General features: G+C 39.7%; 1 protein-coding gene across 3 annotated transcripts in view; it reads right to left on the reverse strand.

The window, feature by feature from the left end:
• slc37a1 (solute carrier family 37 member 1) overlaps positions 1–22,981 on the reverse strand; it is a 98,825-nt gene that overhangs the window by 65,996 nt on the left and 9,848 nt on the right. For 2 of the 3 annotated variants that reach the window (XM_062067740.1, XM_062067739.1), the window contains exons 2-3: positions 17,115–17,303; positions 13,666–13,747 (exon numbers count right to left, since the gene is read on the reverse strand). In XM_062067740.1, the coding sequence (XP_061923724.1) occupies positions 13,666–13,747; positions 17,115–17,170 (138 nt within the window). In that variant the 5' untranslated portion in view covers positions 17,171–17,303. Of the gene's footprint in view, positions 1–13,665; positions 13,748–17,114; positions 17,304–22,981 lie in introns of those variants that run through there. The other variant, XM_062067741.1, reaches the window with a different exon arrangement.

The raw sequence follows: 22,981 nt of genomic DNA on the forward strand, positions 1-22,981 counted from the left end.
TGCCGTTTCTTTTCTTTTCTTTTCTACTCTGCTCCAAACCCGGGGTGGACCGCTAGCCTGTTCATCAGATGGGACATCTCTACGCTGCTGACCCGTCTCCACTCGGGATGGTTCCTGCTTGCCCCACTATGGACTGGACTCTCGCTGATGTGTTAGACTTTCACAATATTATGTCAGACCCACTCGACATCCATTGCTTTCGGTCTCCCCTAGAGGAGGGGGGGGGGTTACCCACATATGCGGTCCTCTCCAAGGTTTCTCATAGTCATTCACATTGACGTCCCACTGGGGTGAGTTTTCCTTGCCCGTATGTGGGCTCTGTACCGAGGATGTCGTTGTGGTTTGCACAGCCCTTTGAGACACTTGTGATTTAGGGCTATATAAATAAACATTGATTGATTGATTGATTGATCGCAATACCCACACACATACTTTGCTAGTTACAACTCCACAAACAGAGAGGCGTAGCCATTCTCATTAGTAGAAAGGTCAACTTTACATTACATAACTCCATTACTGACATAGAGGGAAGATACATCATTCTTAATATTTCTGTTGACGGGGGAAACTTATGTTTCGCCAACATTTATGGTCCAAATGTTGATGACCCCTCCTTTTTTCACACTTTCTTCTCTTCACTTTCTCCTCACTCAAACCACTGCTTGATTCTAGGAGGGGACCTCAACTTAGTATTTAATCCAAATATAGATCGGTCCAGAGTGACTGGGAGTCACCGTGAGTCTCAATCAGTGGTAATACTTAAGCAATATATGAACGATTATGGTCTTTGCGATGCCTGGCGTTCTTATCACCACACTCTTAGGGAATACACTTATTTTTCCCCAGTTCACCACTCATTCTCTCGCATTGATTACTTTTTAACTAGTAGCTCAATTTTATCTGATATCGCAAACATTCACATTCATCCTATCATCATCAGTGACCATGCACCTGTCTCACTTTCCCTCACTAACAAAACTATAACTGCACCTATAAAACAATGGAGACTTAATACATCATTACTAAAGGACCCAGACTTCCTCAACTATTTTGAGAAAGAATGGACAGATTTTTTAGATTTTAATGATCAACCAGAAATCACGGCGTGCATTCTCTGGGAGGCCGCAAAAGTAGTTAATGCGAGGACAAATAATTTCTTATTCATCATACAAGAAAAAAAAGGAACGTTTACTAGAGCAGGAACTTGAAAATGAAATAAAAATATTAGAAATAGCTTATGCGAACTCACAAAATGAACATACTCTGAACGAACTGAGAAAACTCAAATTATATTTAAGAGAAATAATTGATAAGAAAAGTCAATTCCTGCTCCAGAGGTTACGCTTAGAAAAATTTGAACATGACAATAAACCAAGCAAATATTTGGCTAACCAACTAAAATTAAACAAAGAAAAAAACTCCATACCATCCATTAAGGATTCAGCTGGGAACATTACTCACGTTCCTGAGGAAATTAACTCCATATTTAGAGACTTTTACAGAAACTTGTATACACCCCAGATTGACCCATCTCTTTCAGACATTGAGACATTTCTCAATGGTATAGACTTACCTAAATTAAATACAAGGCAGGTATCAAATTTAGATCTTGCTATTTCTGTAGATGAACTTCACGATGCTCTTCAACAGATGCCAAACAATAAAGCACCAGGGCCTGATGGGTTCCCTGTGGAGTTCTACAAAACATTCTGGTCACTGCTAGCTCCGATATTTACGAAAATGGCTTTAGAGATTAAAGAAAACTCATTCCTTCCTCCAAATATGAATTCTGCCACAATCAGTCTCTTGCTAAAACCTGATAAAGACCCAACACTTCCATCCAGTTACCGGCCAATCTCCCTGATTAATTTTGATCTTAAAATTATCTGCAAAGTATTAGCTCAAAGATTAGAAAAAGTCACTCCATATACAGTACATCCTGATCAAACAGGTTTCATCAAAGAGAGACAATCGTCCAACAATGTTCGCTGTCTACTCAATGTGATAGACTATTCTGTTATTCATAATTTAAAAACAGCTGTTGTTTCATTAGATGCTGAAAAAGCATTTGATAGAGTGAATTGGAATTTTCTTTTAGCTACTCTACAGAAATTTGGATTTGGTGACTCATTTATAGAATGGATCAAGGTCCTATATAGTTTCCCTACAGCCTCGGTTAGAACGAATAGCCAAATCTCCCCAAGGTTTAATCTTATGAGGGGCACAAGGCAAGGGTGTCCACTTTCTCCGTCACCGTTTGCTATATTTATTGAACCTCTTGCAACCGCAATTCGACAGCATGCAAATATTAAAGGCATCCATACCGCAACCGTTCATCATAAAATAAGCCTTTATGCTGATGATGTATTACTTTTCTTACAAAATCCACATTCTTCTCTTCAAGATACAATCTCACTTATCAATAAATTCAGTTCTATTTCAGATTACTCAATCAACTGGTCCAAATCTACTGTGTTACCAATTAATTTTGACTTTCAGAGCACCTCATCGATTCCACTGCATAAAGGGAACATTAAATACCTAGGAATCAATATTTCCTCCACATTGTCAGATCTGAATCGCTTGAATTACTCCCCAATCTTAAAATTGATTGAGGATGATCTGGCGCGTTGGAAAGCACTGCCAATCTCACTTATGGGAAGGGTTTCTACCGTGAAAATGATGGTCTTGCCTAGGGTTAATTATCTCTTTTCAATGATTCCAACCAAACCTTCTCAAATCTGGTTTAAATCACTAGACTCACACATCAATCAGTTTCTTTGGAAGAGTAAACCAGCACGAATCAGCCTTAAAACTTTACAAAAACCAAAAGAATACGGGGGTCTAGAACTCCCAAACTTTTCATATTACTTCCTTGCAAATAAACTACAATATATATTAAAATGGACCAATCCCACTTTATTAGATAGTTTATGGTTAGAGATTGAACAATCACTTAGCCAGGAGATCCCAATTTCTAACTCGCCCTTTATTAGCCAAATTCTCCGAAAACACAACTGCTTCAAAAGTATTAATATATACGCACTACCTTAACAGCTTGGTGGGAGTTTTTGAAAATAACTGGATCCCCGCTCACTCCCTGTCAATTTACGCCTATTTGGAATAATCATGATTTTCTTTTAAACAAGAAGCCATTGAACGTTCCAACATGGTATGATAAAGGAGTCAGATGTCTTGGGGATATCATCAATGCAAACAGTTTTATCTCTTTTTCATTCATTCACACCACTAGGTGTGAATGAATGATGGGTTCCCACTACTCTGTGAGCGCTTTGAGTATCTAACAATAGAAAAGCGCGATATAAATCGAATCCATTATTATTATTATTATTATTATTATTAAAAGTTTAATAACACAATATGCAATCAATCCTAATAAATTCCTAGAATATATACAAATCAAATCTGTAATTAGCGCAAGATTCAACAAAACAACATGGGAAAGTAATCCTACGACCGTTCAATTCTTCAAAACATCTGCCCCCAAAGCTTTATCCAAATTATATGCTCTCTTATCAAAAATAGATAACACAATAAGTATCCCAACTTCCAAATGGCACTCAGACGTATCCACAAGCCTTGACCCAGAATTCTGGAAACAAATATGCCTCAATACTTCTCGTTTGATTAAGAATCCGAATTTACGACTGATTCAGCTCAAAATACTTTACAGAATACATTACACCGGTATAAGAATGTATAAAATGGGTTTAGCTGACTCTAACATTTGTGTACACTGCTCAGATAATAAGGTAGATAACTACTTACACTCAATGTGGTCCTGTGCTCCCGTGAGTAACTTTTGGCTTGGAGTGTGCGAGAACCTATCATTAGCGTTAGAGATTCCTATTCCCATCTCCCCCGCACTCTGCCTGTTGGGTGATCCCTCCGCAACTGACTTTGATATAAACAAAACATACCTCCTTATAAATGCAATAGGCATCGCCAAGAAAACTATTCTCATGAATTGGAAATCAAAAAATAATTTATGTATAAACCTTTACAAAAACATTTTATTAGATTATGTAGTTATGGAAAGAATGTCTGCTGAATCAAAACAACAACTGACAGAATTCAGATCTCTTTGGGCACCGCTAATTGATTTCCTGACCTGATTCCCATGGGGGCCGGGGCTGGGGCTCTGTCCCGGGGGTCTTGCTCCGTGGGTGGGGGGTCGTGGGTGCCGGGGGGGGCCGTGTGCCGCGGGGTCGGGTGGGCCTGGGGTGTGTTCCCTGGTGCCGGCCTGGCGGGCCGATCCGTGAGTGGTCTGGGGGCTGGGGGTGGATGGGGGTGCCTGGGCGTGGGCTGGGGTGCGGGTGGAGCTGTTGGGGGCAGCCGCCTTGGGTTGGGTGGGGGGGCTGCCCCTCTCGTGGGTGGTTGGGCGGGGGGTTGCACCCGTGGGGCCGGGGCCTTGCCGCTGTCAGGCAGGGGTCGGCTCGTGTTTGCGTGTTGGCGTTTGGGCTTGCTGGCGGGCTGGCGCTGGCTGGTCTCTGTGATCCTGTTGGCGTGTGGTTGCCGGTCGCGGGGTTTTTTTTATCGCTTTGATTTGATTGGGTGGTGCTGGCTGTCTGGGGGTGTTGTGGCTGCTGTTTCTGCTGCCGTTTGTTTGTGGTGTGGGCGCCCGTGGCTGCTGGGTCTGGTGCAGGGGGGTGGCTGATGTTGTGACTGGTGGCAGCGCGCGCGCGTGGTGGTTGTCGGGGCTGACAAACTGTGTATATGTATATGTATGTGTGTGTGTGTGTGTGTGTGTGTGTGTGTGTGTGTGTGTGTGTGTGTGTGTGTGTGTGTGTGTGTGTGTGTGTGTGTGTGTGTGTGTGTGTGTGTGTGTGTGTGTGTATGTATATGTATGTGTATGTGTATGTGTGTGTATGTGTACATGTGTATGTTTATGTGTATGTATATATATATATGTATGTATATTTCTGGGGGTACGTTCTGGGCCTGCCTGTCGGGTGGGGGTCGGCGCCTCAGGCTACTGCATCCGGACTGCATGTCTGGAGCTCCTGGGTCCCACCGTCCATCCCTTCCGGGTGCCCGTCTTGGTTGGGGCCTGCTGGGTCTGGTCCCTGCGTCTACTGTGGTAGCTTGGTGCTGCAGGGTATTCCGAGGTGCTGCGAGTCGGCCAGTTGTTGGGGTAGCGACCTTGTGTGTCAGCATGTCTGTGATCTTCTTTTAAATCTTTTTTTTTTTTTTTTTTTTATAGATTTAATTATTTATTTATTCTTCTTTTTTAATATATTTTATCAATATTATTATTATTATTATTATGTATTTATTTATTTTATTTATTTATTTCCCCTACCTCAGGGGGGGACTCGGCGGGGCGGTTGCTGGTTGTTCCATCTCCATCGTTGGGGTCCCTGCGGGTGGGGTGGGTGGTCCCCGTGGCCCCGTGCTGGTTGGTCCTGTGGCGGCTGGCTTGGGTGGGGTGGCCGTGGGCTGGCCTCGCCGCGCTCTCCGGGGGTGGGGCGGTCTTCCCGTCCGGTTGCGGGGGTCTCCGGGCCCCTCGGGCGGGGCGTCCCGCCTTTCTGTCCGTGTGGGGTGTGGTCTCTCGCTGGCTTGGGGTCTGGCTGCCCCCTGCTTTTCTCGTGCCTTGTCCTCTGCCGGGTGCGTCTGTCTGCGGCCTGCTGCTGGCCCTTGTGGGCGGCGCGGTGGGCCAGGCTCTGGGGTTCCTGTCGCTGTCCGGCTTGGTTGCGTGGGGGCGGTGGCCCCTGGTTCCCTGGGCACCACAACTACTGTTTGTGGGATGGGCTCTCGGGGAGGCTGGGGCCGTACTCTGGCTCCCGCACACACTGGGAGTCAAATGTATTGTACATGCAAATTCACATATACTCACACACATACATACAGACATACATAGGTACCTACGCTCCCACATACATATACAAATAAATACAGTACATATTTACACACTCAAAGTTCGTACATCCACACGCAAATTCCTTATACAAACATACTGTATACACATACTGTACATATACATTCACTGTAAAAACATACATACACATACTGTACATATACACTCACTGTACAAACACACACATACATATACTGTACATATACATTCACTGTACAAACACACATATACACATACTGTACATATACATTCACTGTTCAAACACACATACTGTATACACATACTGTACATATACATTCGCTGTACACACATATACACATACTGTACATATACATTCACTGTACAAGCACACATATACACATACTGTACATATACAAGTACATATGCACACATACACTCATGCACATAATCACGTTTCATCAAACATATATTAACGTTGTTGCCCTAGGGTAAACTGGGTATAACACATGGCACACTGACAAAGCTTAACCTATTGTTACTATAACAATCCCCAAGGTTAATGTAGGTTGCTTCTCTTTCTTCCCCTCCATTTTTCTGCATTCTTTCGTATCTCAAGTTATCATTACGTATATGTATTGTTGCATTTGAACAATTGTATTGTTGATAATAAAGGTAAAGTATTGGTATTGTTTATTATCAATAGCACTATTTCTATTGGTATTCATATTGCTCCATTTTTAGTGTAAAAATGCTCATTGTCATTTCTGTATTTTTTTTTTTTTTCGCTATCTGCTTATTTGCTATTACTTTTACCATCATATTTGTACATGTCGTATTTGCTGATGTTGCTCTGTTGTTGTTGTTGTTGTTTTTGTCTCTCTGTCTAATCCCCCTCTTGTCCCCACAATTCCCCCCTCTGTCTTCCTTTTTCTCTCTTTCTATCCCCTCCTGCTCCGGCCCGGCTGCACCAAATGATAATATAAATACATTTAATAAAGTCAAAATACTAGTAAGGCAACAAGAGAAGTATCCTACACTTCTCTTTTGTAAAGTAAATCTGAACAGCCGATATGGGCATCTATATCTGCTATATGATTTGCCCGAGAAGCTGGGCAGGACATTATAAAAAAAAAAAAAAAAAAAAAAAAAAGACAAGCTGTGCGCTGGAATGCGAGACAGTAAAAACCTAACAAAAATTTACAATTTATCATATTTGGGCATATAATTGAAGCGGATTGCAGGGCAATTGGCATTATCTGGTTTGTGACGTCCCTGGTGGATGATGACGAGGACTTATTGGACTGTAGTTGGTTGAAATCGAAGAGTAAGAATTAGGAAGGTATGAGTGACAGACAAGAATATAAAAACTTGAAGGAAAATAGCTCAGATGAAAATAAGGACGTTGCAGTACGGAAAAGAGTAGTAATGGAGCAACAAACTTACTGTAGATATTTTTCAATTCAAACAAGAACATTATAATAATGAAAGTAGTTTTGGTAGCATTGTATAGACCATTGAAAAAGAAGAGTTGGCAAAAGTCCTCAGAGATGTAATTTATTGAACATTTGTACTTCAAAAGAAGAGAAACAAGCCATTACAATTGGAATACATTTGTAAGACAACTCAAATCTCCATGTCATGTTTTTTGTCCTACAGAAACCATATTAAAACACTAAATATATTTTTCCATTTTCATACAACTCAAGAGCTGCACGTTGCAGACCCCCGACATAAAGGAATGACCGTACTTAATCCACGAACTGCCTTCCTTCTCCAACCATTCTCTTTTCACTTTAGGCCGGGAGTCGGCAATATGTTTTAATGGATGCATTGTGAGTTTGTGTGGAGTGTGTTTAAGCCCCATGAGTTCAGGCAGTCTGGAGTGGAGAGCGCTCTTGCAGGAAGTCGGAGCATAGCTTAGAGGCGCAAGACATTAAAGAGAGGATTATCCATTCAACAATTTTCTTTTTTTAAAGATCGACATAATTGATTAGTCGTACTACAATGTGTACATGTGTATCCTCTTGTCACAGTGAGTGCATCCAATGCATCAATGCAAATTTTATTTAGCTTTAATTTTGTCATAGTTTTTGTCAACTACTTTTTACTAACTTCCCCTGACTGAAAACAAGACGAAAAACTAATCAAAATAAATGCAGAAATTAATTGACAGAGGTGTCAACAAGTAAAACGAGACAAAAACGTTGACACAAAAGATACCCAATGACAGTGGTACTTCTGGACACAAGTGCCCCAGCATGCAGGTGTTTCGAGATTTGAGCTGTCCCTCAGCTAATTGTTATTTATGCTTTAGGGCAGTGGTCCCCAACCACCGGGCCACACAAGAAATAAAAAATAAAAAAAGTCAGTTAAATCAACATAAAAAACACAATATATATATTATATATCAATATAGATCAATACAGTCTGCAGGGATACAGTCCGTACCCCGGGTGTACCCCGCCTTCCGCTCGGATGCAGCTGAGATAGGCTCCAGCGCCCCCCGCGACCCCGAAGGGAATAAGCGGTAGAAAATGGATGGATATATATATATAAATATATATATATAACAAATACTTTAATTTCAGTGAATTCTAGCTATAAATATACTCCTCCCCCTTAACCCCGCATCCTCTCCCCCAATATCCCAAATTCGGAGGTCTCAAGGTTGGCAAGTATAGTCACAGCAACTGATGGACGCTGTATTGATTAAATAAAAGCAACATCAAATAGTTTTCTCCTTCGCTGTATACTTTTAGTTTGGGGATAAGTGTGGCTGTCTCTAATATTGTCTACACCTGTCACCATCGAAACACAAGTGCACTCTTAAACGCACGCCGGGAAGTGAGGGAAAATTACATTAAACCAAGCGAGTGGAAATCTCTAGCGCTAAGTCCGTGTAGCTTGTCCGCCATGATTATCAAGCCAAACACAGCTACTGCACATGCGCCTGACTTCGTGTTGCCTAAAATGCATTAATAAATGACGGGGTTTCGGTAATTAAAAAATTAGACGTATTACTAACCGTCTGGAATTTTATTGCGAATTATCATTATACCGTTTACCGTTACATCCTTAGTCCATTAACAAGTAAAAAGTCAAGGGCATGTTCTTGTCGCGGATGTTGGTCAATTTTTAGGGCATTACGGCAAGTGACGAGGGCGGTCGCGGCTTTTGCTGCAGTTGCTGTGATTAAATTTGAGCCCTGTATATGAACGTTGCTCCTCTACTGTAGACCACCTCCTTGATTCACATATTTTATAATCGAGCAAGAAAAACAAAGATTAAACAAACACGGCGAAATATAAACGCAAAGGGTAAAAAACATCCATATATTCAATATCAGTTTTGCAGAACTTTGCTGTAGAAATCTGCCCGTCTGACACTCGCTGCTCCATAAACAAGCTCCGCCCACTCTGTCCACTCTTTTCGTGCATGAAGCAGAGCTTAGTATGTCATTCAAAGTTGCAGATTCTAACCATTGGAATCATTTCTATAGTTGGAAGATATCAAGCGGGCCGCATTGTTTATTATGTTGTATTATGCCAAGGTAGCCCAGTTAACTGCCTTTTATATGCTGTTTTTCAAGACCTGTGTCACGTAATTTCTCTCTTGACAATTTATCGGCTGGTTCTTAGACAGGATCGATTGATTCAGTCTTAATTTACCGGAAGTGAGTCTTGCTTTTTGAAACAGCAAATTTTTCGACACAAAATTTTTCAGCACTGAACTTTTAAACACTGAATTTTTATACACTGAGTTTTTATACACGGAATTTTAATATACTGAATTTTAAAACACATAATTGAAAAAAAAAATAAAATTGTCACCAAAATGTTATGGAAAACAATTCAGTTAACAAAATTCAAACGCAAAAAATTCAGTTACATAAATTCCTTGACAAATAAAAGTATTTCGTAATAAAGACACAAATTAACCTCCTTAAAAGGTGCACAGGATTATAGGGCGCATTAAAAGGTCCATAATATGATTTTTTTTTACATTTAAAACACTTCCTTGTGGTCTACATAACATGTAATGGTGGTTCTTTGGTTGCATAGATTACGTATTACATACCATTTTCAAGCCACTTTTTGAGCGTCTCTTCAGGATGCGCCGTTTTGTGGGTGTTTTTTTACGAATTTAAGTGGCTTCACTTCGACAGCGTCTTCTCCCCATCATTTTGGTTGTAGTAGTTTTTAGAGCTTCCATAGCGAGTCTACTGACAGATAAAATTTTACAATTGCATGCTACTTTGTATTAGAAATGGCAACAGCGGCGGATGAATAATGCCTCACGGCAACAGGATACAGAAAAAGGAGCTTATTGGATAAAGCGCGGACTACAATGGCGGATGCGCGCACATTTTTGAGACTTAGGCAGATCAAAATACACAACAACAGGTACCAATAGGTATGAAAAGTCGGTTTTGCATAATAGGACGCAACAAAACACCAGATAATATGTCTCCTAATACGAGCCATTGTGGGGTCCTTATACATACACCATAATAATACCTGTATGTTGAAGCACAGTACAACTGACTATGGTAGCCTTAAAGCTTGGACAAGCCATCAATCGGTGCGGCTTCATAGCTTACCAAAATCGTACTAATATTTGAGTGCCGCGTGTAATGTAAAAAACAAACATCAAAATTTTGGTCTTGCTTGCTTACCGGTACCTGCTAGTGTGATTTATTTAACAGTAGTCCACACGTATTTCTTATGTGGCTGCCATCTACTGGTCACACTTACCATTACACAATGTACCACAACCAGAATAAGCATCAACCAAACCTAATGCATATATAAAGTGCACAGGGTTATAGGGCGGACTGTCGATTTTTTAGACAATGAAAGGATTTTAAGTGTGCCTTAAAGGCCTACTGAAATGAAATTGTCTTATTTAAACGGGGATAGCAGATCCATTCCATGTGTCATACTTGATCATTTCGCGATATTGCCATATTTTTGCTGAAAGGATTTAGTAGAGAACATCGACGATAAAGTTTGCAACTTTTGGTCGCTGATAAAAAAAAGCCTTGCCTGTACCGGAAGTAGCGTGACGTCGCAGGTTGAAGGGCTCCTCACATTTCCCCATTGTTTACACCAGCAGCGAGAGCAATTCGGACCGAGAAAGCGACGATTACCCCATTAATTTGAGCGAGGATGAAAGATTTGTGGATGAGGAACATGAGAGTGAAGGACTAGAGTGCAGTGCAGGACGTATCTTTTTTCGCTCTGACCGTAACTTAGGTACAAGGGCTCATTGGATTCCACACATTCTCCTTTTTCTATTGTGGGTCATGGATTTGTATTTTAAACCACCTAGGATACTTTATCCTCTTGAAAATGAGAGTCGAGAACGCGAAATTAACATTCACAGTGACTTTTATCTCCATGACAATTCATCGGTGAAGCACTTTAGCTACGGAGCTAACGTGATAGCATCATGCTTAAATGCAGATAGAAACAAAAGAAATAAGCCCCAGGCTGGAAGGATAGACAGAAGACCAACAATACTACCAAACTCTGGGCCTGTAACCACACGGTTAATGCTGTACCGCCGGACGAAGCCTAGCAATGCTGTTGCTAACGACGCCATTGAAGCTAACTTAGCTACGGGACCTCGACAGAGCTATGCTAAAAACATTAGCTCTCCACCTACGCCAGCCCTCATCTGTTCATCAACACCCGTGCTCACCTGCGTTCCAGCGATCGACGGCGCGACGAAGGACTTCACCCGATCATCGATGCGGTCGGCGGCTAGCGTCGGATAGCGCGTCTGCTATCCAACTCAAAGTCCTCCTGGTTGTGTTGCTGCAGCCAGCCGCTAATACACCGATCCCACCTACAGCTTTCTTCTATGCAGTCTCCATTGTTCATTAAACAAATTGCAAAGATTCACTAACACAGATGTCCAGAATACTGTGGAATTTTGCGATGAAAACAGAGTCCGAATACTTCCGCTTCAACCATTGACGTCACGCGCAAACGTCATCATACCTAGACGTTTTCAACCGGAAGTTTCCCGGGAAATTTAAAATTGCACTTTATAAGTTAACCCGGCCGTATTGGCATGGTTTGCAATGTTAAGATTTCATCATTGATATATAAACTATCAGACTGCGTGGTCGGTAGTAGTGGGTTTCAGTAGGCCTTTAAAGGCCTACTGAAATGATTTTTTTTTATTTAAAAGGGGAATAGCAGATCCATTCTATGTGTCATACTTGATCATTTCGCGATATTGCCATATTTTTGCTGAAAGGATTTAGTAGAGAAAATCGACGATAAAGTTCGCAACTTTTGCTCGCTGATAAAAAAAGCCTTGCCTGTACCGGAAGTAGCGTGACGTCACAGGAGCTAGTATTCCTCACAATTCCCCATTGTTTACAATGGAGCGAGAGAGATTCGGACCGAGAAAGTGACGATTACCCCATTAATTTGAGCGAGGATGAAAGATTCGTAGATGAGGAACGTTACAGTGAAGGACTTGAGAGGCAGTGATGGACGTATCTTTTTTCGCTCTGACCGTAACTTAGGTACAAGCTGGCTCATTGGATTCCACACACTCCTTTTTCTATTGTGGATCACGGATTTGTATTTTAAACCACCTCGGATACTATATCCTCTTGAAAATGAGAGTCGAGCACGCGAAATGGACATTTAAAGTGACTTTTATCTCCAAGACAATACATCGGTGACACACTTAGCTACTGAGCTAACGTGATAGCATCGTTCTCAAATGAAGATAGAAACAAAATAAATAAACCCCTGACTGGAAGGATAGACAGAAGACCAACAATAATATTAAACCATGTACATGTAACTACACGATTAAAAATTCTCAGCCTGGTAAGGCTTAACTATGCTGTTGCTAACGACGCTAAGGCTAATTTAGCAACTTAGCAACCGGACCTCACAGAACTATGTACTCTCTCCTTTTTCTATTGTGGATCACGGATTTGTATTTTAAACCACCGCGGATACTATATCCTCTTGAAAATGAGAGTCGAGCACGCGAAATGGACATTTAAAGTGACTTATCTCCAAGACAATACATCGGTGACACACTTAGCTACTGAGCTAATGTGATAGCATCGTTCTCAAATGAAGATAGAAACAAAATAAATAAACAACTGACAGGAAGGATAGACAGAAGACCAAAAATACTATTAAACCATGTACATGTAACTTAGCAACCGGACCTCACAGAACTATGATAAAACATTAGCGCTCCACCTACGCCAGCCATCCCTCATCTTCCCATCAACAGCCGTGCTCACCTGCATTCCAGCGATCAACGGCGCGACGAAGGACTTCATCCGTGGGTTTGGCGGCAAGCATCGGCTAGGCGTAGTAAGTAGTCCTTGTTGTGTTGCTGTAAGTATTGTACTTAGCCGCTAAGACACCGATCGATCCCACCAACAACGTTCTTCTTTGCAGCCTCCATTGTTCATTAAACAAATTGCAAAAGATTCACCAACACAGATGTCCAGAATACTGTGGAATTTTGTCGAAGAAAACAAGAGGCTTTTCTATCGGGTCCGATGGGGTCCAAACACTTCCGTTGCTTTTGTGACGTCACGCGCATAAATCATATCCAAAGGAGTTTTTCAACCGGAAGTGTGGCGGGAATTTTAAAATTGCACTTTATAAGTTAACCCGGCCGTATTGGCATGTGTTGCAATGTTAAGATTTCGTCATTGATATATAAACTATCAGACTGCGTGGTTGGTGGTAGTGGGTTTCAGTAGGCCTTTAAGGTCCGAAAAATACAGTATGGAAAATGTTGTCTTTGTCTCTATTGAAAGGAACTTGTTTTACCTTGACAATACTAATTGGTTTTCTGGAAAGGTGGAAGCTGGTGTAGAGCAAGAAGGTGAGGATGAAGGTGAGAGCTCTGTACCTAAACAAAAGAGATACAGGCATGAGTATTTCCTAAGGATATTCTGATCAAGGTTTTATGCTGTTGAATACAATATCGATCATCCATAAGTGAGATAAGCCTATACCAATATCGATACCAAGCACTGAGCAGATGTATTAACTGTATTTTTTTCAAATTATTTATGGTGAGTGTTATTGGCAGTTCAACAATAATCAGAATCAGAATCACAAAAACTTTATTATTCCCGAGGGGAAATTCTGATTTTCAGCACAATTCCATTCAAGAGCAGACATACATTACAGGGAGACAGAACAGGACCGCTGACGGGTCAGCCAACTTCCGGCACCCATTAAAAGGTGGAAAAAAGGTAAACGCTGCGGGGGGAGGAACAAGCGAACACGTCCAACACACACACACACACACACACACACACACACACACGTTCAGTGAGCACACATAGACATGTTACATAGAATCCACAAAACTTGCACCAGAGGGGAGGGAGTGGGGGCTACGGTGGCAGTCTGCTGGTATCTAAAGCGCTGCTCAGCCATCCATCATCCCTACCACGTGGGGTGAAGCGTCGAAGGCTTGGGATGGAGCGTGGGGTATGTGTGTGGCGTGTATTTTTCATGGATGCATGTGTGTGTGTGTAAGCCTGCAGAGTGTCTCAACACAATATTCAAACTTGTTCATCATTCTGTTATTCCATACAATTGTTTGATCAAAACAATGTCAATAGTACAAATTAATTTAACAAAAACCAAAAACTACTATCTGCTACTCATTGAAACTAAGGCTGTCAAACCATTAAAATATTTAGTCACAATCGCAGTTGCTCGTCGTTAAATCAAAATTCATTGCGATTATTGTACATTTTCGGCATTCATAAGTGTACCCAAGATAGATCATTTTTAAAGTTTTTATTGCCATGACTGGACAATTAGTTTGCTTTAATGAAAATATATTGTTTAAAAATTATGTTTTTTTAAACAGCTCAACACGAAAAGGACATGAACATGCTTTTAGTGAGAATAAAAAATGACATTGCATGCATAGTCAGATTTTGTATCTTGTAGGACTACAGAATTTGTATTCATGCTGTATAGGACGTTGCATTCAGGAGAGGAGCAACACTTCCATGTAAGATACCAGTTTCACGTATTAATAACACAAAATGTGGATTGTTACAACCACGGTTTGATTGTCAAAGATGTTTGGTAATGTAATCTGATATTTCTACCTGAAAAAATGCTTCTGATTTTCAGTAAACATTACATCCCATCCATTTTCTACCGCTTGTCTCTTTTTGGGGTCGCACGTTGTACAAATTATTGGCATTCATAGCTCTGCATTTCAATGTTTAACTTTCTCTATTTATGAATAAAATGCAAAATTCAGCTTGCTAAACATTCTGTAATTGTGGACTATCTGCCAAAAAACATTTATTTAGGTAGCAATAACACAGATTACATTACAAAACATATTTGGCAAAGCATAATCATAATGTAAGACGATTTTTCATTTTCTTATGGTAGTAAGACTGGATGCGATGCACTGGAAGTGTGTGATTGGTATGAGCAGAGGTGCCTTGACATGTTTTGACGAAAGTCTCGGATTAAAAAGTGATTCTAGATTTTCTGTCTACCATCTTTTTTTTCTGCTGATCTTTTATTCCATCTAACTAATGCAGTTACTGTAACAATCTACATTTTGTGTTATCAATGCACGCAACAGTAATGTAAACACGGACGTGAAGCTCCACTCTGTGAGCTGCAAAGCGCGCCAGCAGGCGTGCGTCTTACAATACTATCATGCTTTGTCAAATATGTTTTTGTAATGTTACGCTGTGATATTTCTATCTAAATGAATGTTTTCTGGCAGATTGAAATAAAGTGTATTGTAATAGCGGCGGAGATATGAAGGAGGTAGACTGTCTTTGAACAAGTTGGCCTTTTATTTATGTTCACAAATAGCACTTTCGAACTAAATAGGCAGAAGCACGACACACACTCGAACGCTTTCTCGTCTCCTTCTTCGCTCCCACTGAGTCAGGCATGCGTGCCACTGCCCTCTGCAGCCTACATTGGCTAAGTACAGTTTACAACGCAATATTCCCATTGCTTTAGAACATTCTTTGATAACATGTTCTGATTGATAGTCCGCAATTACAGAATGTTTAACAGGCTGAATATTACATTTTATTAATATAAAGTAATGGTTAAAACCATGTCATGCAGAGAAATATATACCATAAACTTGTACAACATGTAATAGATAGATAGATAGTACTTTATTGATTCCTTCAGGAGAGTTCCCTCAGGAAAATTTTAATTCCAGCAGCAGTGTACAAAATTGTAAAAAGTAAAAAGTAAATAATGGGGGTATAAATGGAGACAAAATAGAAAAATATTACAATAGAATAAAAATAAAAAGCAACTATGTAAATAAAAATGTAACTGTAAAATAAGAATATAACAAGAGAAACTAGGCAGTAGTGACCATGTTATGAAAAAGTATTTCACTGTTATTGTTTTGCATCCCCTGTCATCCTAGTACCCCCCCCCCCCCCCCCCCCCCTAAATAAGCATAACAGACTAAATTAAATGTTACACAACTGTAACTTCCTGGCACCAAACCTGCTAGAAATGGTTCTCAGGTTTTCTGTTTACCTTTGCACCATTTTGTTACTTTATTAAGCATTTCTTACGTAATTCTTATTTTTGCACCTTAATTTTACGAGTTTATTGTTAAATGCTCAATGCGATTTTAGAATGTAAAAGTACTTTTGAGTGTTTCACATGATTGTGTTGACATTTCCTCTTCTTTCTGCTTTAATAGTTGAGGGGATTATAATCAGAGGAAGGTGACATTTAAAATAAAAATGTTTACAATTAATATATTTTTCTCCTGGTCCATATTTTTGATAGGTCATAAAAAATATAAATAATTACAAAAAATATAAATAATTATTGATACCAAACGATAAAAAACACTTGTATCGTGATAGTTTTCAGCCTTTTCATCCGGCCCTAGTTATACTCATTAATTAATTGAATTCCTCAGAACATGCCGAGGGCCAATAAAAAAACTAGCTGTGGGCCAACAATGGTGCCCTGCTCTACATAGTTCAGTGATACACTTGAAATGCACTTTAAAAGTTGAATAAATGTACACAAAATGAATTGGAATTGCAATTATACTTCTGTTTGCAACCTTAATTTGGGAGACATTCTCAATTAAATTTGGAATTTTACACAAGCCTGTTCTGGGAACGTACCAAGGACAGGAACAATCTGTTTTGTATTTTGTGGTATGCATGTGATTCTCTTAAAACAAGGCAAAATGTCCATATTATAAAAGTGCACAAACACAACCGACTCACCATTGGTCCCTGTTGAAAGACACCAACAGACGGATGCCCGGAGGAACAGGAGCCATAATGCTATTCAAGTGGTGGGTGAGAAGCAGAGGTCAAAGGTACGTGTTGCTGTGGTCTTGACTTATTGCCATTTCAGGGAGATCAGCAGGACTGCTCAACATGGCTCATGGAGGTAGGACTGGAGTCAGGCGTCTAAAAAAATTACAAAGATTTGTATTTATTATTTAATAAAATAATTAAATTGAGCTCTTCCAAAATGAGTACCGTATTTTCCGGACTATAATCCTTTTTTTTCCTCAAAACTCGACAGCGCACCTTATAACCTGGTGCGCCTAATCTACGGAATAATTCTGGTTTTGCTTACCGACCTCAAAGCAATTTTATTTGGTACATGGTGTAATGCTAAGTGTGACAAGTAGATGGCAGTCAAACATAAGAGATATGTGTAGACTGCACTATGATGGCAATATGACTCAAGTAAACAACACCAACATTTTATATGTCCCATTGAAAATATAAAACATTACACACTGCACTCAACAATCTATCAAAATGTTTTAGTACGACTTTGGTAAGCTATGAAGCTGCACTGCTTGATGTGCTTCAACATACGAGTATTATTATGGTGTGTGTATAAGGTAAGACATATAATCTGGCGTTTTGTTTCACAATACTATGCAAAAGCAACTTTTCTTACCTTCTGGTACCTGTCCCCCCCAATAATTTGGAGAGACGCATTTCTCTCAGCCAAAAAGTATACCGCAGAAGTATACGTGCTTATATTTTGAAAGCACAACAAAAGCTCCGAGTGCGGGCGGCAGAGAGTGTGCAGGCTGAGAGGACAACACAAGCAAGTAGCAAACATCTATGGGCCTGAAGTTACCACACAACATGATAAAAGGTTGAGAACGTTGCCATGAATATTGCTTGTTTATAACGTCTTGCCGTTTGTTTCTCTTTATATTTATAAACAACACAAAAAAGCATCAAACAGCAACAGGACTTACTTTGTATTTCAAAAGTGTAATGTCATTGTGAGTAACAGTTACACTACAATACGACACCAATTATACTCGACCATTTATCGACATGTATAAAATTAATTAGATATGATGTGCAATTATGTCTTACAGTAGAATGACATACAAATGCAAGAAAAAGTATGTGAACCCTTGGGATTGCTTGGATTTCTGCATAATTTGGGCATAAAATGAGTTCTGATCTTCATTTAAGTCTTAAAACTAATACTGCACTTAAAATGTCATGTTTTCCTGTATATTTTTTTAATACAACGTGTAAACATGTATGGAAAAAGTATGTGAACCCCCTAGGCTTATGACTTCTCCAAGAGTCAATTGGAGCCAGGAGTCAGCCAACCTAGAGTCCAACCAATGTGATGAGATTACAGGTGTTAGTTTAAGATGCCCTGCCCTATAAAACACACAACAGTTTTGAGTTTGCTGTTCTCAAGAAGTATTGCCTGATGTGAACAGTTGCTTAGCACAAAAGTGCTCTCTAAAAACCTACGATCAAGAATCGTTGACTTACATGAAGCTAAAAAGGGTTACAAAAGTATATCTCTAAAAGCCTTGATGTTCATGTCTTTAGTAAAACAGATTGTCTACAAATGAATAAAGTTCAGCATTGTTGCTACTCTCTCTAGGCGTGGTCATCCTGTAAAGATGACAGCAAGAGCACAGCCCAGAATGCTCAATGAAATGAAAAATAATCCTAGAGTGTCAACAAAGACTTACAAAAATCTCTGGCACATGCTAACATTTTTGTTGACCAACCAACAATAAAGAAAACATTAGACAAGAGTGGAGTTCATGGGTGGACACCACGGAGGAAGTCACTGCTGTCAAAGAAAAATATTGCTGCACGTTTGAAGTTTGCAAAAAAGCACCTAGATGTTCCACAGCACTATAGGTAAAATATTATGTGGACAAATTAAACCAAAATTGAGTTGTTTGGGAGGAACACACAACGCTATGTGTGGAGAGAAAAAGGCACAGCTCACCAACATAAAAACCTCATCCCAAAAGTGAAGTATGGTGGACGGTGCATCATGGTTTGGGGCTGCTTTGTTGTCTCAGGTTTTGGACAGATTGCTGTCATCTACAGAAAAATGCATTCCCAATTGTATCAAAACATATTACAGGAACATTTAAGAGCACCTGTCCACCAACTGAAGCCCAAGAGAGGATGGGTGATGCAACAGGACAATGACCCATAAAAGTAAATCAACAACAGAAGAAAATACGTATTCTGTAGTGGCCCAGTCATATTCCTGACCTTAACCTGATTTGATATGCTGTAGCATGACCTCAAGAGAGCAATTCACACCAGAAATCCCAAGAATATTGCTGAACTGAAACACTTTTGTAAAGAGGAATGGTCCAAAAGTCCTCTAGACCATTGTGCAAGTCTGATCTGCAGTTACAGTGAAAGTTTGGTTGAGGTTATGGTTGTAAAAAGAGGCTCAACCCTTTATTAAATCCAAAGGTTCACATACTATTTCCACCCTGCACTGTAAATGTTCACATGAAAACATTTTTTTTGTGCAGTATTAGTTCAAGCAGACTGTCTATTGTTGTGACTTAGATGAAGATCAGAACACATTTAATGTCCAATTTATGCAGAAATCCCAAGTAATCCCAAAGGGTTCACATACTTTCTCTTGCAACTGTAATAGAGTAGTGAGGCAGTTGAAGTATGGCTGGGCGATTATATGATTGTGATCTTTGATCGCGATCATTTGAGTTCGATCACTGTGATCAACTGTCAGCATATTTCAGAATCAGAATCACTTTAATAATCCCAGAGGAGAAATTAAGATTTTCAGCACAATCCCAAATAAATATTTCCTCGATCAAACATGGCGGAAAAGTCTGTTAGAAGTTACCGCAGTAGTAAACAGTAGGGAAGCAACAATGCTCGGTATTAGCCTGCACGGAACAATCCACCATTATTGACTGTAATCCTGTGTGTGTCTGTGAATGTGTTTGTGTGAAAGTGTGTGCGCGGCCTCCCGTTCCACCGTCGCAAAAGTGAGGCTTGTCACGACGTAATGAATGTTGAATCAGCGTTGTGCCTCTTCCCCTTACACAGCTGGAAGTGCAGCCCAGAAGAACAAAATAATGACAAACACTTGCATAGAAGTTGAAACACAACATTAAGGAGCAGTGGCTTTAGTGACACACTTTACTTTCACTATCTGCGGGGGTGTATATTGTAGCGTCCCGGAAGAGTTAGTACTGCAAGGGGTTCTGGGTATTTGTTCTGTTGTGTTTATGTTGTGTTACGGTGCGGATGTTCTCCCGAAATGTGTTGTCATTCTTGTTTGGTGTGGGTTCACAGTGTGGCGCATATTTGTAACAGTGTTAAAGTTGTTTATACATCCACCCTCAGTGTGACCTGTATGGCTGTTGACCAAGTATGTTTGCATTCACTTGTGTGTGAAAAGCCGTAGGTATTATGTGATTGGGCAGGCACACGAAGGCAGTGCCTTTAAGGTTTATTGGCGCTGTGTACTTCTCCCTACGACCGTGTACCACTAAGTACAGCGGCGTTTTAAAAAGTCATAAATTTTACTTTTTGAAACCGATACCGATAATTTCCGATATCACATTTTAAACCATTTATCGGCCGATAATATCGGCAGTCCGATATTACCGGACATCTCTAATTTTACACCTGAATATTTTTAATCAAGACTTTTTGTTTTTGTCTGCAAATATTCAACTCCTTTGATTTAACATGTACTAAAAAGAACTCTGCAGACAGACACTTTGTGTTCTTTTTGTTTGTGAATTTAAAAAAAAAAAAAAAAAAAAAGTGTTCCTAAAATAATAATTAAACTTGTTTTATGTGTTGGTATACATTATTTTACAGTACCTCAAATTCAAACTGCACTTTAATGTATATTCATTCAATATAAGATACAGAATAAGTTTTAAAAAACTCCACAATCTGAGTCACTGCTTGATGTTTGCCAAAGCACTTGTGTTGTTGTGAACGATGTAACAATAATGTACAAACAGCAGGCGCAACTTGAGAGGCTCGCTCTTTTTTCACAGCTTCAAGTCTCTTCTACTCGTCAAACCTAGAACACCCCCTTCACAACAATAGTGCGGTGCGCCACAGCTGGTCTGACTGATAACAAAATAAAGGTTTTAAAAAAGTATCTTATACAAGCATAATGTACTTAAAGCACTTATTGATACATTTACACAATTCTTACGCTTTTACCTAAAATACTGGTCAAAATAGTCCAAAAGTGTATTGCACCAATACATGTGAAAATGTTTGCATTTACTCTTTTGACAAACATTTTATTAAATTTTTAAATTAACACAAAAAGCACACACTCTAAAAGGTGGTAAATAAGTGTAAAAGATAAAAATCCGAATTAAAGACAAAACAGAAAAACTTAATTTTAATGTTTTTTGTATTCCTATTATTGTTTTATTACTATTATCATTTTACTGGCTGTGGTTTACTTGTTACTAATTTAAAATCCTTTTTTAAAAACTATATTTAAAATTGAGTTTTTGGTGGTACAATAAATACTCGTGTTTTTAAATTAATAAATGTTATTAATAATGATTATAATGTAAATCAAAATAATAATGATTATTTTTTGCCATAATTGTACAGCCCTACAAGAAAGTCACCTTATAAATGCAAAGCTGTCCAGTGCTTTGGCAAATTAACAAGAAAGACAACAGGCACTGCCCGGGGAAAAAGTGTGTGTGTGCTTGCGTTTCTGTGTGAGTTTCTCAATAAAGAAGTGAATGCTACATGTTAATACCTAACTGTTACTGTTAAGTCAATGTTTTAATGTGTGATTAAGGTTCAAGATTCAAAGGTTCAAAAGAGTTTATTGTCATGTGCACAATAGAAACATGTTTCATCTGTACAATTCAATTCTTTGTTGTCCACACTTGTGCCGAGTACAATAAAAAAGGTAACAATATAAAAATACATTTAAGATAGCCATCCATTTTCTACTGCTTGTCCCTTTTGGGGCCGCGGGGGTGCTGGAGCCTATCTCAGCTGCATTCGGGCAGAAGGCGGGGTACACCCTGGACAAGTCGCCACCTCATCACAGGGCCAACACATGAAAAAAAAAAAGAATAAAATAATTATGTACAAAAAATGCAGAGAAGGTGACAATGTGCATATTGTGTAAAAGTGTACAGTAAAATGTAGGTTTATATAAAAAAAACAATATTTACAAAAAAAATGCAGAGAATGTGACAATGTGCATATTGTGTAAAAGTGTACGAAGATGTATGTGCAACTCAGGATGTGCAAAATAGCAGTATGGCTAAGGTGTATTATGAGAGTACATGAACATGGTTATAACATCCATCCATTTTCTACCGCCTATTCCCTTCGGGGTCGCGGGGGGCGCCGGCGCCTATCTCAGCTACAATCGGGCGGAAGGCGGGGTACACCCTGGACAAGTCGCCACCTCATCACAGGGCCAACACAGATAGACCGACAACATTCACACACTAGGGCCAATTTAGTGTTGCCAATCTAACATGTGACAGCTATTTAGGAGTCTGATGGCAGAAGGGATTTGATTTTTTTGTTTTTTATATATATTTTTTGACATCTGTTTTGTGGTTATGTTGCTCTTTGAAAAGCTAAATTTATTGTTGTCGGTTGATCCGTCCAACAAAATATGGCCATATTTTTGATTATTTCCATTCCATTCATTTACATTAATGCACAAAACAAGTTATGGTGTAAAAATACTTGATACCTTTCTACTAGCGGTGCAACAGTACATTTTGGAATGTGATTTTTCAAAGTGGGTACAAAGGCATACAGATTTCCCACGCGGTGAACATTGACTG

Source organism: Entelurus aequoreus, linkage group LG13 (genome assembly GCF_033978785.1).
Source record: "Entelurus aequoreus isolate RoL-2023_Sb linkage group LG13, RoL_Eaeq_v1.1, whole genome shotgun sequence".
Taxonomy (NCBI): domain Eukaryota; kingdom Metazoa; phylum Chordata; class Actinopteri; order Syngnathiformes; family Syngnathidae; genus Entelurus; species Entelurus aequoreus.